This window comes from Carex rostrata, chromosome 10 (assembly GCF_964058835.1).
Source record: "Carex rostrata chromosome 10, lpCarRost1.2, whole genome shotgun sequence".
NCBI classification, from domain to species: Eukaryota; Viridiplantae; Streptophyta; class Magnoliopsida; order Poales; family Cyperaceae; genus Carex; species Carex rostrata.
The window spans coordinates 7,473,268-7,491,324 of NC_135927.1; the positions used below are offsets into that span (position 1 = coordinate 7,473,268).

Genomic DNA, 18,057 nt, shown 5'->3' on the forward strand with positions numbered 1-18,057 from the left:
CTTTGCTTCCCAACCCGAAAGGCGTTGCTCTATTTTCAAAATTAATGCTTTGTATGTTGCTCGTGGCACTGCTGCCTCTGTTAGTGGCAAACCTAGATACTTGAGAGGCCAAGTTCCTTTTTTGCACCCTAGGCTTGTAATTAGGGTTTCTAGGTTTCTTTCTTGCACATTCATCCCCACCAATTCAGATTTATCCATATTTACCTTTAGGCCCGAAATTTCCTGGAAGGTTTTTAGGATCAAGTTGAGCACTTGAATCTGCTGCACTTCGGGTTTTATGAAAAATAGGGCATCATCGGCATATAACAAGCATGCTTCCATGGAGTTGATTGGCATTTTGAGAGCTCCAGTGTTGCTTAATTTTTGCATCCATCTCGGTAAGAAGTCTATAGCTATGATGAATAATAGAGGAGAAAGTGGGTCCCCTTGCCGCACCCCTCTTTTTAGAATTATTTTCTTTCCAATAAGACCGTTGAGAATTATTTGTGAGCATCCCTGTAGTGCCAAATTTTCTATCCAGAGTAGCCATTGTGGAGGGAAACCCATAGCTTCCATTACCTTTAACAAGAAATTCCAATTGATTGTATCGAAAGCCTTATGAATGTCGGCTTTGAAAATTGCAAGTGGTAACTTGGCTTTTCTTGCAAATTGCAGTGTCTCTCTTGCATATACGAATCCTTCTGAAATTTGTCTTCCCTTCACAAATCCTGTTTGTGATTGATGTAGTAGTCTATCTATCTGTCCTTGAAGCCTATTAGCCAAGATTTTAGAAAAAATCTTTTGGCATCCGTGTAGTAGGCTTATAGGTCGAAAATCTGTTGGTTTCTTGGGGTTGTTTGTTTTCGGCAGAAGTACTATAAGTGAGGAGTTTAGGTGTTCTAATGGTTGATTCGTGGTGGAAACCAAGGTGAAAACAGCCAATAAATCCGGAATGATCATTTGTGCAAAGGTTTTGTAGAATTCACCGGTCAGACCCTCGGGGCCCGGGGATTTGTTGTTAGGCCATTCTTGAATGACCTGTGCAATTTCCTCTTGTGTGATGGGAGTTGCTAGGTTTGCTAAGTCATGCTGAAATGGGTATAATTGCTGCCAATCTATGTTCTGGAATCCCTCTTCTTCCTTTCCCATCAAATTTATGTAGAACTCGCGAAAAATCTGAGCTTTGCTTTGTTGGTCCTTGTGCATTCTTCCATTGTGTTCTACCTCTCCCACTATTTTTTGTCTCTGTGAGGAGGTCGCATATGCATGAAAATATGCAGTGTTATTGTCTCCGTCTAATTGCCACTTGGTTTTAGCTCTCTGCTTCCATAACTCCTCTTCATACACCGCCAAAGTGGTGTGTCTCCGTTTCACTAGAGCCTTTGTCTTTCTTTCTAACTGAGTTGATATTCTTCTCTCCTCGACTTTATCTAGCCATCCTATGAAATCCCTGCATGCCCCTATTTGTCTTTTGACATTTCCAATCCGTGCCCTTGTCCATTTTGTAATCTCGGATTTAACCTTTTCTAGCTTATTATGCAATTGTGTTGGTGTCACTACAGGTGGTAGTGTGATCCATACCTGATTCATGAAATTGATGAATTCTTCCGATTTCAGCCATAGGTTTTCGAATATGAAAATCTTTGTTTTTTTTTAAAGATATGGTTGCTGTATACATGACCGGGCTATGATCAGAATTTGTATTTGGCAACACCTCCTGTTTTGAGTTTGAGAAAAGGGCACTCCATTCGGTTGACTGAAGGAACCTATCCAATTTAGCCATTGTCGGTGTAAATCTCGCATTTGACCATGTGAACCTCCTTCCCAACATTCTCATGTCTATAAGACCCAAATCTGAAATCAACCTTGCAAATGCTCGTGCCCATCTCCAATTTGCTACTGTTGTGTTTCTTTCGTTAGTTTGAAGGACTGTATTGAAGTCCCCGCAAACTAACCAAGGCGTGCCATCCCTAGGGCATACAGCTTGGAGTTCTTGAAAACATTGATCCCTTGTGTCTGCTCTGGATGGCCCGTAAACCCCAGTTATCATGACATCCTCCTCCAAAAAAGTGTCCCTTAGTTTTATCGATAAACAAAATTCATGTGTGTCCGTAGAAATCAATGAAAATCTCGTTTTTTGCCAGGCTATGAGAATGCCTCCTCTTGATCCTTGCGAGTTCATAGCTTGAAATCCATCTAACCTTCTTCCACATATCTCTTTCCTTAACGTATCATCCACTTGTCTTAATTTTGTTTCTTGCAGACATACAATGCTCGGCTTTTCTATGAAGAAAGTTTGCCTTATTGCTAGTCTTTTCTCCCTTTCGTTAAGTCCCCTTACATTCCATGTAATTATTTTTACCTTTGTTTTATAATTCATTGGAAACTTATTTTGACACCAAGGTAACCATAACAACTAATAATAATGGGAGATGAGGTCTTACAACACTGCCTTCTTACAATTATAGCCTTCTTTCGCTTCAAACAAAAAAATTGAAAAACATACCATCTATCCCTTAAACAGCACCTGATGCTGTTGACTTTCCTTCTAAATCCTGATTCCCTTTGAAATTTCCTCTCTATTCTCATAAAAAGAAAATCCACCTTTCTACCAAAACAAACTAAAAATTGATAAAGTCTTTCTAACATTAATAACCAAAATTGCCTCAACCCCCTAACCCACTTACTAAGCAGATTACTCCACGGTTATTGCCTCCAAGGCAATTTTCTCCATTTGTTCATTCAAAGCAATGCCGGCTTGAGCGAGTACTGCCTCGGCTTGGTTGTCGGACAAGGGATCCAAAGATTTGAGATAGTCTAGCATGACTGGCAAAAGGTTGTGCTTCCGAGTTTGCCTTTTCTTGTGGAAGGAGACGGAGTAGGGCTTTGAGACACGACGAGCTCTTTCCTCTGGGCAGAGATACGGTCCTTTGTTCTTGGCAGAGAGACGTGCGCTATGTCTGACAGGTCCTCTTACATATCGGGGCGGACCCGAATAGCCAGGTGGAGATCCGGTTTGGGACTCACCGTTTATTTCTGAAAGTACTGGTAAGCTTTCGTTGAGAATGGGTGAGGTTTGGCGAATTGGTGAGTTTGCTAAGTTTTCTTCTCCAGTATCTGGGCCTAAATTTAGAACATCTAAAGAGAGGAGCTGTTCTTGGTTGATATGAGAGATCACTTCTTTTTCCTTGGCAGCTGCTGGTCCTAAATATATTGGGCCTGCCATATTTTCGGCCTGTTGGGCTATCTCTAAGAAAGTTTCCTCTATTTGTTGACCTTGTGACACGATGGGTCCCATGAGTAGACCCTTTGAGAAACTTTCTTCTTTCTTTCTGCCATTAGGAACTTCAATTGTTGAAAGAACTGAGGAATTAAAAGCGTGTCGTTTCCAAAGTAAATCAAAAGGAGACTTTTGGTGCCATTTAGAGGGAAATGTCCCATTTGTCTCTATGAAGAGGCCGCACACTGCTCTAGGAATGTCAGCAGTTATAACAATTCTGAGTTGTTCCCCTAGCGTGCTTGTCACATTTAATTCCCCGTACACACCTGCAGCCGCATGCTCCATTTGAAAACTAGTAACGGTTAGAATTGACTCTCCATTAGTCCCTTGCCGTACCTCTAGATTTTTGGTCTCTCCATTTGTTTGATTCACTGATGTCTCCAGTTCAACAATATTCTTGTCAAGTTCTTCCCCATGGCCGTTTCTCCTATGGTGGTTGTTGATGGCACTCGGGCGATCCCTTGTTGTTGTTCGGTTTCTTGCGTAAGGTGCAGCATTTTGTCGAGCAGTTGTCGAGCAGTTGTCGGGCGATCCCTCCCTAGTGTTCTCACGTCTTGGCGGGGGATGGTTTGGTTCCGAAGTGTAAAACCAGCCGTCGAGCACTACATCCACCGGTGCTTTGTAGTCTCCTGCTCTTGCTGTTAAATACCGTGGAACCCTCTTTGGGTTATGGCAGTCTACCAGCACGTGGATAAACTCATAGTTTTCAGTCTCATTGACTGGAGACATTTTTTTTAGTTCCCCAAAGACGGAAACAATGTCAGTCGTATCATGTATGTTCCAGTTCTGGGGGGGAACCCCATAGAGCTTGATTCTAGCAAGGTTGGATGAAGGGTCGTAAATCATACTTGCCTCTCTGGTCCATTGAGTCAGCTGAACCTCAATGCCTAGCCCGAGTGTGAAAACACAAACATCTGTTGCTTCTTTCATCATATCATAAGTAGGGAAAATTGCAAAATAATCCCCCACTGATGAATGTGCTTTACGAACTTTGAAATCACGAGGTTGTTTCCTGAAGTAGCTTGCTAGTCGAGTGGCAATACGGTGAGCTAGAAATGCGTCATTTTGGTTAGGCCCGGCCAGCACTATCGCTGTTCGGTATAGTGGTGTGTTTGGGGGCAAGAGTTCAACTCTTGGGTTAATGAACACTTCCAAATCTTCCCCTCTCTCTATTTCTACCAAATCGGGGTTCATGAGTTCTATGGTTTCCCAATTTGAGATATCCATGTTTTCCTTAGGTTGTGGTTTCTGAGGTGTGAGATGAGTGTTTTGGAGGTTGTTCTGGGGTTTGAATTTGTGGGATTGTAAGTTCTCTGGTTGTTTCTCTTTTATAATCAAATTTGGCTGATTTTTTCTTGCTTGGTTGGTAGCTGCAGTAACTCCTTGAGGGTTCTCTTTCTTGTTAAAGATTGTTGAACTTTTCTTGGGACAGTAACGAGATATGTGTCCTATTTCATCACAATTAATGCATCTGACCTTGTTTTTCCAATTGGCTTTCTTGTGCCCCCTTACAAAGCAATTAAAACATTTATTGTTTTCCTTCAATATCTTTTGTTGTGGGCTGAGGTAGATAGTACGCCTGGGACTTCTGATCTTTCTCCTGCACACTGTAGTCCAACCATCTTCATTTTGCAATAACTGTTTTGCTTTTTGCTCTTTAAAACCTAAGATGTGGTGATTGAGAATGATCTTGGGCTGCGAGCTGATAGCCTGCTGGGGCTTTGGGCGAGTTGGTGGCGCCTTATCCTCTTGGTGAGAGGCCGCATACCTGTGTACCACTTGCGCGAAGGTTTGTTGGACCCTTGCGCCCTCCTTGCTGCAAGCTGTGATTGCCTCCCTGGACGCCTTTGCCTTTGCGAGTTGAAAAGCCATCGTTCCTCCATTGATTCGTTCTGTGACCTTTCTTGCCTTGGAACGAGCCTCAGCCCATGTCTTTCTCTGTTCTTTTTTTGGCTCTTCCTTGTCTATTTGGCTCGTACCGTCAATATTCTTCTCCTTCTCTCTACGTTGCAGTATTGTTATTCTAGCCCGTGGTTGTGTGTTTGCCTCACCGCCATCTCCAGTGACCTTTCTGGTTGTCCCCCCAATCCCTAGCTCTTCTATGTCCTTGGGTGTTTCCTTCATGGCCTCTTCGTATATTTCCAACAATGTCTTCTCCTTCACCGGTTGGAGGTTACGAGTCTGCTTCTCGCCTTGGCCATCGCCCTGGCCATCGCCAAAGTTTTTGCTCTTCATTTGGTGTCAAGATTTGTTATCAGTTAAAACATTGTTAAAGGGTTAGAAGCTTAGAGGGTCGGTTTCTATATACATTCCATTTTAACCTGATGTAACCACCTTGTTTGTTGATGCTTGAACAGGTGAATTTGAGGTGGCGGAAGTACTCAACTGGTTATTAGAAAAGGAAACAAAGAATGATTGAAAAAATTAATTATCCAGAGGTTTTTAGGCGCTTCATATGGAGCGAAAAAATAATTGAAGAAGACAGATGTAAATGAGGGGTATTATTGGCAATAATAGATTACATGACTCATTAATTATGGATAATTAATTTTGTGGATAAATAAGAAAGAAAAGCACAGATTAAGGGGTATATTAGATATAATGAAGAGTAGAAGGGTAAATAAGAAATTGAAGAACACTCTAAGGGTATAGGAGAAATTAACTCTTTTTTTAAATATTTGGTATCTTAGATATGAAATTTTATGGTTAGGGATGAAATTTTATATTTTTTACTATTTTTTAAGATGGGTAGAAAATCACTGTTTTTTGAATGGTACAAAAACAGTGATTTTGTATCTATCTTAAAAAATAGCAAAAAATTTCCAAAAAATATAAAATTTCATCTCCATGCATATTTTAGTATAAATATTTTGTTGAACGGTTCGGATCAACAATTTGGACTTTGAAAACAAAAATATAAAATATGAGTTATAATGAGGTATGAAAAAAATGAGGCATTGGAACCCTCCTCTATTATATATTAACACTTGTAAAATCTATCAAATATTATGTGGTTCCCAAATAATTAATGATGTCTAGTTAATGAGCTGTTCTCATAGGTAGTTATTGACTGAGAGATTAATGGAGGAAATTAACTAATGGATAGTTGATCCAAAAAAAAATATGATTGACTTAAAAGTGCGGCTTGACTCTAATATGTACGTTTTTTTAATCTTATTTTCCTCGACCTAACCCTTTTGTTTTCTTCAGAATTTGATGTCATAGAAATTAAACTTTGGTGTTCAACCTTTGTACAAACCTTATTTCAACTAGGCCAGATGGATGTACGATGTTCTCAATTACTGCTACTTTATTATATAATACAAAGCCATAGTCGCAACGATAAGAGAGCAAGATTAAATGACGACAAAACAACCTTGAAACAAAAATGCCATCACCTCTTTCAAATGGTATCTCGCATCCTCCGGCATTGCTCTTGTTAGCTGTGCTCCTCATTTTTAGTATCACTGCTGCATTTTTACTTGGAAATAACAAAATAAGAAGGAAACTACTACTACAATTACTAACCTAACATGATATCATGTTATAAAAAAAAGACCAACAAATTTAGTTCTATATATTGCTTGCAGAGAAGGGTTAAAATGCATCATTGGTTTTGTACTCCAACCATATTCCACATCTCTATCTCCGTTTACAAAGTTCAAACAGTCGATCCGAACCGTTCATCTTGTTCTACATATTAAAATGTGCTTAGAGACCAAATTTTATATTTTTTGGAATTTGTTTACTATTTATTTAGATAGGTACAAAATCACTGCATCTGGACCATCCAAAAACAGTGATTTTGTACCTATCTAAATAAATAGTAAAAAAATTCCAAAAAATATAAAATTTGGTCTCTAAGCACATTTTAATATGTAGAATAAGATGAACGGTTCGGATCGACTGTTTGAACTTTGTAAACGGCGATAGAGACGTGGGGTATGGTTGGGGCACAAAACCAATGGTGCATTTTAACCCTACTCATATATGTATATGTATATGTATATGTATATGTATATGTATATGTATATGTATATCAAATTTGACATCTTTTGATAAATCAGCAAGTCTGGACTGATACAGGGACCAAATTGTAAAAGTGATTATACCAGCATGTATAACATTAAAAAATACACAGAATTGACATAAATTTTAATTTATTTGGATTTTTCTATAGTTAGTTATGAATTTCTAAAATTTAGCTTTCGAAAAAATTTTAAACAGCCATAACTTCGGCTAGGAAAGTCAGATTTGCGCGTATGACCACTTTTTGAAAAAGGGGGAATATCACTTGGGGATTACCCCCATGTATCCGAAGCATCAGAATTTCAAAAAAACATCGTTTAGTGCCTCAAAAACTCAGTTTAAGTTTTTGTTCGACGGTAGACACACAACGATCGGTATTTTGTTTAGTCAAAAGCCTAACAGATTATTCAATAATTATTGATATAATTATGTTGAAATACATTTACTATTTATTGTATTCGTTTGCCTATCTCCGAGCAAATGGTATATGTTGATAATAATCAAATAATTCAATTATTCTCTAAAAAAAAAAGTTGACATCATTGAGGCTAACCATATTTCCTTGTATATATTTGAATATAAAAAAAACTATTAAGAATCAAGGTCAAGTCATTAATTAGTGTTATATTTAGACTTGTGATATCCAACTGACAAATCTAATAAAAGTTATAAAGAATTACGACATCACTTCATAAATATATCAAATATCTTATTTTTTTTGGCGTACACTCTAAACAATAAAACTTTTTATTCACAAAATTATTTAAATAAAAAATATGATCTCTTCTCTAAAAAAAAAAAAAAAAGAGGACCGCCCGGACCACGAGCGGTCTGGTCCCTAGTGGACCGCTCCTGGCCCGGGCAGTCTGCTAGACGTGTGGTCCTTCCATGCAGGGGACGGTGTGGTAGGGGTTTGGCCCGCCTCTGCAGGGGGCGATCTGGCGGATTTTTTGAGCTACCCGTGGGCTTGGTGTTCAGGGCATTTTAAAAAAAAAAACACCAAATCTGAGAGCATTTTTAAAATTAACTTTTTTTTGGATATTAATAAAAATGGCCGAGGCTGCGGTATGTTCGGTCTTTGAGCTTTGCGCTTTTGTATTTCTCCGATTATCACCTTTTGGGCCGAATTTTAGGGCCGTATCATCAGCTTCTGTATTGCTCCGATTAAACATGGGCCATGATGGTGCAATCAGCCATTTAGGTTTAAGCTCTCTATGGACCTATAAATTGCTTTGAATTTGGGCTTGTATGTTCGGCCTTTCAGCTTCTATATTTTGAGCGTAATTCCATGTCCCTTCCAAAATTAATAAAATATTTACGGCAATAAATAATTTGTTTTCCGAGCCTTGCTTAAGTTCAACGTTGACGGTTTTCAAAAATGAAGAGGTAGGTTACGTTTCTAATTTCTCTAGCTAGCTATCAAAAAATGCAGCTGATCATGGACATATATACCTCTATCATGATTATGTCATCATATTAGTGAATTATGTTTATTGCTGGTCTTGAATCTAGATATGTTGTGAGTTTGAAAAATGAGAAAAAGTATTTATTGACCTTGTCAAACAATTGAAGCCAAACCGTTATTTCATGTATATATGTTGACACGTACCAAGTCACATAATATAAATTGAACAATCAAATAATTATTAAAAAAAATTGAAAGAAAAATTACAAGAGGAATTGTAAAACCCACTTAGTTTTTTGGTTTGTTCGTATGAAATAGCTTAAAGCGTCCTTGGTGATAATGATCTCGGTGGTTTTACCTTCAACCATATATTCATTTTTATATCCTCACGGATAAAATAGATTGTTGTTATATCGATATTTCATGGATCACATAAAAATTATTTTTCCTATGAATTAATAATATTTAGAATATATAGGAGACAAATAAACAAACTTCTCTTCTTTATTAAATTTCTTTTAGTTCACGCTTGTAAAATACTATAGAATCATGGCATCCCCAGTATCTAGTTCATCACAAAAGATGAGTTTCTTTCGGAACACACATAGATATAATCATATCAATATAATTAAATAATCCAGACATCATCTTCCTCGGTCTCTAATGCAACCGAAGTGTTTGCATTGGCGCGTAAGACGGTTGTCTCCATGGTGATTCCAGCCCCAAACCCCAAAAGAACCCCGTACTCCATTCCGCCTCCAAGGGTTGCCGCTCCTGCTCCAGCTGACTGCTTCCTCATTTCATCTAGCATGAAAAATATGGTTGGACTCATCATGTTGCCATACTCGGCAAGCACATGCCTCGTCACCTTTAGTTTCTCCTTGTCTAGTGCCAAGTCAGCTTGCACTTGTTCTAGGATCGACGGGAAACCGGGATTCACACCCCAAAAGGCTGAATTCCAATCGGTAATAATTCCGAGAGGTTCAACTATCTCTGAAAGAGCATTAATGATGCCGCTTGAGATGAACTCAGGTGCAGGAGGTGACATGTGCACCGTGAGGCCGTCTTGCCTAATGTGGCCAACGAATGAATCGTCTGTGCCTGGAAGAATAGTTTGGCGAGCTGTAATGATTTCATAAAGCGGACGCTCCACTGACAGATCTGGCTCGGACCCTACGATAACAGCTGCAGCTCCATCACCGAGAATTGCTTGAGGTAGGAGGGTGTCTTTGTTTGCCTTGGATGGCCCACGAAAGGCTGTCAGCGAGATTTCTGAGCATATAACAAGAACACGAGTGCCTCGTGTGTTCTCGGCTATATCCTTAGCCAGACGAAGCACTGTGTTACCACCAGAGCAGTTTTGGTGGTACATCATTGACCGTTTGACTGAGGAAGAAAGACCTAGAAGCTCTAACAGCCGGCGATCGGCACCAGGCATGTCAATTCTTCCAGTTGTGGTGTGGAAAAGTAAGTGGGTAATCTTTGACTTAGACTGGCCCCACTCTTTGATGGCCTTCTCTGCTGCCTCGAGACCAAGCTTCGGCACCTCATGTAACACAAGGTCTTGCCTGGCATCAAGTGATTCCTTATCCTTGTTTGAGGCTATCTTGGGGTGGTTCTCAAGCATTTCCTCCGTCAAGTGAAAGTGACGCTTGCGGATTTTCGTCTTGTCACCTACAAAGAATTGAATGCAAATTAATAAAGAACCTTTCTCAAAAGTATTTCTGGATGCATAATGCAAACTTTGATTCATTTTCACAGTGTGGCATATATCTTTTAGCTCATGGTTCTCTCAAATCTAATCAAAATACACATGAAAATTGAATATATTATTGTTTGGCATTCAATTCATCAACTATAATATTAATTTTACTGCATGATAATATTATTTATATGAGATTATTATTTATAAGTATGTGTTTGTTTGGCAGGGTTCTTACAAATTTCCTGGAACTCCTCCTTTAGTTCTTTAAGGTGCTCGCTCTTGGTAACACGGAAATAGTAGTCGGCATATTGAGATTGCTCAATGAAATTAGGCGGGGTTGCTGTGCCGATTGCGAGCACTGCGGCTGTTCCTTGGGACCGTTGTGCCTCACGTATCTGGTTCAGAGCATCCATTTGCTCCTGCACGTAGAGATTAACAACAAAATTAATATTTTAGTTTTCACTTATATTAAATACTGGGAGATGTATGAAGTGAAGCAATCTAATTAAGACTCCCAAATGAAAATTCCACATGTGGGCCCCATATATAGTGCGTGTGGTTTTCCAGAATGAAGTCAGATGTAACTATCAGAAAATTTTGATGGTCCACATACATAGTTATTTTAATTATATCATAACAGATACAAAATGATTAAATAATAAGTTGGCCAAGTTGATAACCATACAACTTTTGAGGCCAGCCATACAAGTGTCACTTGGAGCAATATAAAATATAAGACACCTTGATATTCGATGAATCATTACCAACTTTTTGGAAGAAAAGAAAGCAATAATACATATAAATCTAGATGTAGTTATAATTATAAACATATTAGTAAGTTCCATCCTGAAAACTATATAACTCAAAAGATAATTAAAAAAAACTACGTATAATTGAGAAACAGAAAGCAAGTTATTTCCCATTATATGTATAATAAAATAACTGCGTATAAATGCATTAATGAAGAAATGGTTTTCTCCACCACAACCGAAAACATGTCCCTTCTACAAAGACGAGTATGTTACCAACGCTATTATCACTACGTACAGAGTTACTATCAGTTTGAAATATAATATATATGATCATAACAAAACTAGACAAGAACAGTACCTTTGGTAATAAAGGAAAATAATTAATGTTGTAGATATCTCAAACCAAACAAAGATGAGAGATATGAGAATAGATTGGTTTGCTTGGAATGGGTTGGAGTAGTGAGTGGCATGATGGGCCTTTATATAGAAAAAATTACTGTTATGATTCAACGATATATGTGTTGTTCTAGTCAAACCGTGCTTTATTTCGTCAGCCTATTTTGTCGTCTCCTACTTTCTCCAATTGTCTCTATCCCAGGGTTTACTTTCCATTCAAATTCACAGAACTTACCGCAAAATTACAAAATTTTTCTTCTATGGCAACTCTAACAACAAACGTAACATCATTAATATTATATTTGTAGGAGTGGGTTGGTGAAGCATTATAGCAAATGATTTTCTTAGGTGTCGTTCTATCTTTAGCAAATTAAACATGTGGTAATAATTATAGTGAATCGACAAAATAATATAATCCGACCTTTATTTAAAAATGAATTTTTTTTCAATGAATACTAAATTTATTTTCATTTGAAAATCTCATCCTCAATATTTTTGTTTTCAGAGAACTAAGATAATTATTGGAAAATTTAATCCCTATACCTAACCATTACTGGAAAATTCATTAACGTATTGGACCATTTACTCTGTTAGTTAGGAATAAATGGATCATTTGATTAATATTTCCTAATTGCCATAATAAAGCAGTAAACTTAAGGAAAATTCAAAAGTTAAAGGACCTTTTCTTTCTGGATGTGGCACTAGGAATAATATATAATTGATCTTTTACTTGTTCTCAAAGTGAATATATCTAGAATCTCACCGGCCGTATGAAACAAAGTTGTTTTACAATGAAATTGTATTATGTATCAACCACCTGATACCGCTAAACAAAAGTTTACTGAAATTAAAGCTACCTAGAATTGACCAAGTATCACTACAGTACAAAAAAACTACACAGTTTAGAGAATTAACTTTTGTTATAGTGGCAACTACAACACCTACCGTGTATGGTAGGTCGCATGTTTGACATATGAATAATAGATCTTTTGTGAATATTGAATAGTTTGATAACTTGACCATCAACCTTTACTAAAAAAATTACTACAGTTTAGATCAATCCAGAAATTAGCAGACTGATTACATATCGAATAATTTACCATTAAAAACCTAATGTTTCAACAGAATAAATCGTCCAATTAATTGGTCATAAGAAAAATGTTAGATATACTCAATATCATTAATTTTCTTAATTAAGAATCTATTTAATTCATGTGAGTAAAAAATAACTATTGCCTAGGGTAACCGATTAAAGTTGTTATTCTCGATGGTATCAGTATTACTGATGGAAGTATATCCACAAGGATACCGACCCTGTTAAGTAGTTTACCCATGCGAATGAAACATATCTTGAACTTTTTTTTTATTCAATCGTAGAGCGAGATGGCAATTAATTACAATGATCAACATTTCGATTGGAGTGCGACAGTGAATATCTGGTTGCCGTCGTGGTGATTAGATACTAGATTAGTTTAGAATATTTTTTGAGAATAAATGACTAAATTTTGAAAATACAGTCATTCGACCCATTGTTGTAAATATGTTTTTGATCAATAAAATTATTAATTGACATTTAAAGTCGGTAATCTTAAAAAAAAAATAGTTCAATTAGTTGTTTATTTTAAGTGGAACATTCTTTCAAACCAAACATAGTATGATGATAAACACAGTTTGATTCAAATAAATACCAAATCATCCTGTATACCAATCACTCGTACTGTAGTTGCAATTCACAATTTTGTCCTGTAAATTATAGCTTCCAAAATTATAATTTTGTCCTGTATACCAATTCACTCGTACTGCAGTTGCCATTTAATTACTATGTTATTTGGTAATAGGGACCCAAAATAAGGTCACTTGTCGTCATTAATTACTTCCAAAAAAACATTTACAAAATACAAGCATTTATAAGATTAAAATTGAGATAAGATAACAAACAAAAAATAGTACCGCAGTAAGACTAGCAAATTATTTTTTCATAGTAAATAATAAAAAAGAAGAGAGAGAGAAATAAAAACAGTACATGTAGTTTTATATTGTTAGTAAGATCAGTATGAATTATATCAATTCTAATTAAAAGTTATGATCGCTAGGAATTTCACTGATCCTAACTTAGTTTTATTTTTAATCTGACTCATAGATTGAGGGAAATCTTCTATCAAATTTCTAGTAAAATATAAAAAGATTTTTAAAAAATAGATAGAGTTCTTCTATTATATCTAAATTTTAAGATACTCCATATATTTTTATAAAATCCTTTTGTCTTTTACTAGAAAAATAAAAAGGAAAAATAGAAAAACTGGTTTGAATCATTAGGAATTCTACTTATCTAAACTTTTAAATTATTAGGACTGCTAGAATTCATACCGATCATACTATCAATAAAAAAAATATGTACTCTTTCAATCTCTCTATTCTTTCTTTTATTATTTATTATTGAAAAAAAAATGTCGTAAAACTACGTAAGCCATAAACAAGAAAAACATTCTTAATTATAGAATTTGCATATTTCACATAACTCTCTAAAAAACAAGCAAGTAACATCCACAAAATATATTAAGTTAATAAAAAATACTATTCCACCTGTTTCAACCAAAAGATCAACGTCAGCATCCTCTTGGATGTTTACATTATTTTCGTCTTCTATATTTGAAGCCCGTCTAGTGGGCTCCATTTTAGATAATAATTTTTTTCTGGGCCGGATGAAATGCTCTTGGGCCTGGAAAGTGCAAACAGCCGCTTAAAGGTCTCTATCACAATTAATTCAAGGAAAGTTAGTTTAGGATTATGATCTATAATTTCTGTACTCGAATTAATTATCTACTCGGCACCTCAGCGTTGCAATTTCATCGTAGTTCCATATATAGCCCCAAGAGGTGTCCATGAAGGTCTTTTATCTTTTTACTTGATCCATATCGTATTAATAGTTAATAATTTTTTTCTTAACTTAAGGGAATCAGTATTGATAAGAAAATATATATTTTTAATTTATCAGATGAGGATATGGGTAAGAGCTATTTTGTAAGGACATGAGAAAATTTATAAATATAAAATTATATATGATAATTTTTCATTTATACATGTAACAATATAATTAATATTTTGATTACAATTATTTATACAATTTTTTATTGAATAATATATGAAAAGATATGATGTATCTGACATTTTGTGTAGCTTTTTAATTAGTAATTTATGACAAATTTATTTGTAAACATTTTATATCATTTTATTTAATTAATAATTTATAAGTTTTAAATAATAAGATAAAAATTATAATTTTTATATTTTAGGATATTATTTACATGATTTTGTTTAATATTTCTTATTTGTTATATTTTTGGATTAAATTACAGAAGATAAGGTAATGCTACCAGTTATTTTAAAGGGTTAAGATATATAGGGTATTGATGAGACTAATTTTATAAAGAGGAGGGTTCAAATGTCTCCATTTTTTGTGCATCCATCATGCCTCTATTTTTAAAAAGTTTTATAGTTCAAAATCTAAAACTTAAAAGTCAAATTAAAACTATTAGATGTGATCTATGTTATTTTCTTTATGTGCTCATAAAAAATTATCATATTTTAATTTTGTTTTTATGTTAATCAAAGTTGAAAAATCAACGTCTCTAAATTATCCACATTAGTACATTTTTTACAAGCTCTTGATGATAACCAAAATAAAGTTGGAAAATGTCATAAATTTTTACATGTGCACAGATAAAATGATGTAGATCATATCAAACTGTTTTAATTTGACTCTTAAGTTTTAGATTTTGAGTTATTAAAGCTTTTAAAAATGGCGACATGATGGAGGCACAAAAATAGAGGCATAGGCATTTGAACCCTCCTTTGTATGTGTGTGTGTGTGTGTATATATATAGTAAGGCTACCATACATTGCAATGCATAAGCATCTTTGTGCATTGGACTATAATTACTGGATTCAAAGTCCAAATAACCGATACAAACCGTTCATCTTGTTCTCCATATTAATATGTCTTTGGAGACCAAATTTTACATTTTTTGGAAAAATTTTACTATATTTTTAGATTGATTGAAAATCACTGTTTTTCAGACAAATCTAGACCATAAAAAACAGCGATTTTCAATAAATCTAAAACAATAGTAAAAAATTTCCAAAAAATATAAAATTTGGTCTCCAAACACATATTAATATGGAGAACAAGATGAACGGTTTAGATCGGTTATTTGGACTTTGAATCTGGTGATTTATAGTCCAATGTACAAAAATGTTTATGCATTGCAATGTGTGGTAGCCTTACTCAATATATATATATTTTTTTAATATTTATACAAAAGAAGATGTCACAGAGGAGCCAAAATTATCAGCCTTTACTGGTACTGGGAGACGCTTAGATGGCCGATCAGCCAAGAAAGAAGATAGTGTACCAGTTGCAGTATCATTTACTATGAATCACCAGGTCTACTCTTAAGTAAAAACACTCAAGCAAGAAAAAGGAGAAAAGTGTCAAATTCATTTGAGTGAAATTATTTCCTTCTTTTATATAGACCTTCTAATAAAAAAATAGAAATGGTATCAATTCATTTTTATTTTCATTCCGATCAACAAAATTCAATTGACAATCATTTTTATTGAATACCATTGAATTGAAATCAATTCAACTCCACCAACTAGAGTGTTCCGATCGGTGTTAGTGATGGGAAATTGTACATAATTTGATTTTAATTTACTTGTAATTTATGTTTTAAAGTGACATATAAATGGGTTATTTTCCCAACAATTTGCATGGCTCAAGAATTTTTAGCATTAATTGCGGTGCTCTCATGTTGTTACTGCGTTACTGGAAAGCAATAGACCGGTATGATATTAGGTAAATTTGGTACCAGTGGAAACCCACTACTGTCACCACTTTGTTTTATGCCTTGGATACATCTGTTATATTTGGGATTAACTTTAAACCCTCTCTTAAATATACAAATATATGCATCAAACATGATTATGTAAAAGGATAAATAAAATTATAGTCCCCGTTGCAATGCACGGGCACGATACTAGTATATATATATATATATATATATAGATATAGAGTAAGGCTACGCTGCTTCGCGAATTAAACGGGTTGTTTTAATTCGCGCTCATATCTCTAGTTTTGAAGTCTAAATAGTCGATCCAAACCGTTAGATGTTTAATCTATATTAAAATGTGCTTGGAGACCAAATTTTACATTTTTTGAAATTTGTTTACTATTTATTAAGATGGTTTGAAAATCGCTGTTTTTTAATGGTGCAGAATTTTAATAAAAACAGCGATTTTCAAACCATCTTAATAAATAGTAAAAAAATTTCAAAAAATGTAAAATTTGGTCTCCAAGCACATTTTAATATAGATTAAACATCTAACGGTTTGGATCGGCTATTTGGACTTCGAAACTAGAGATATAAGCGCGAATTAAAACAGCCCATTTAATTCGCGAAGTACGGTAGCCTTACTATATATATATATATATATATATATATATATATATATAGAATAAGGCTTGGGTGCTATGGATAGCATAGAGGGCTACGGTGCTACGGCTCAATATTCGAGTTTTCAAAATTCTAACGGTCGATCCGAACCGTTTATCTTGTTCTCCATATTAATATGTGTTTGGAGACCAAATTTTACATTTTTTGAAATTTTTTTACTATTTTTTTAGATAGGTAGAAAATCAAATATCTTAATGGTGCATAATTTTTTAGATCAAGTGATTTTCTACCTAGCTAAAAAAATAGTAAAAAAATTTCAAAAAATATAAAATTTGGTCTCCAAACACATATTAATATGGAGAACAAGATGAACGGTTCGGATCGACCGTTAGGATTTTGAAAACTCGAATATTGAGCCTTAGCACCGTAGCCCTCTATGCTATCCATAGCACCCAATCCTTACTCCATATATATATATATATATATATATATATATATATATATATATAGTAGAACTAGGGTGCTCTTGAGTTCACCAAGCTCCTTGGTGAACTGAAGTCTAAAACCCGTCAAATCGGCAATTCAAATGACAATTCCAAATTATTAAAACTTGTCTACCTTATGAGTGAAATTTAAATACAAATGATAAATCCGAACTATTGAAACCCGCCTACCTTAAGACTCACTAATAATTATTGCACTTGGCAATTACAACAATAAAATTTACATACAAATTTCAACTTGCTAATGCACCGACTTTCTTTATAAGTAAAAAACAATTAGTACGTAGGATAAACATTGTGGGGTTGCCACTCTGGATCTTTCTGACTTTCTTTCAGTGTAAAGAAACAACTAGTAGGATAAACATTGTAAAATTAAGAAATCTAATACGACAGATGTACTTTGTAACAACTCCGCTTCAAAAATGCATGGTTTCTAATTTCTCTAGGTAGCTAGCAAAAAATGCAGCTGATCATGGACATATATACCTCTATCATTATGTCATCATATTAGTTAATTATGTTTATTGCTGGTCTTGAATCTAGATATGTTGTGAG

At 35.0% G+C, this 18,057-nt stretch overlaps 1 protein-coding gene across 1 annotated transcript; it reads right to left on the reverse strand.

The window, feature by feature from the left end:
- Positions 1–9,255: 9,255 nt before the first annotated feature.
- LOC144560734 (chalcone synthase 2-like) lies at positions 9,256–11,629 on the reverse strand. The gene is made up of 3 exons (XM_078309980.1): positions 11,509–11,629; positions 10,634–10,817; positions 9,256–10,367 (listed from the first exon to the last, which is right to left on the reverse strand). Exons 2-3 carry the CDS (start codon positions 10,809–10,811, stop codon positions 9,322–9,324), a joined length of 1,224 nt encoding a protein of 407 aa, XP_078166106.1. The 5' UTR covers positions 10,812–10,817; positions 11,509–11,629; the 3' UTR covers positions 9,256–9,321.
- Positions 11,630–18,057: the final 6,428 nt, after the last annotated feature.

Excerpts from the sequence above, each read along its gene's own strand:
- LOC144560734 (XM_078309980.1), bottom strand. The coding sequence starts at position 10,811 with ATGGATGCTCTGAACCAGATACGTGAGGCACAACGGTCCCAAGGAACA. Across the intron at positions 10,368-10,633 it reads GGAGGAGTTCCAGGAAATTT|GTGACAAGACGAAAATCCGC; the intron begins GTAAGAACCCTG and ends AATTCTTTGTAG.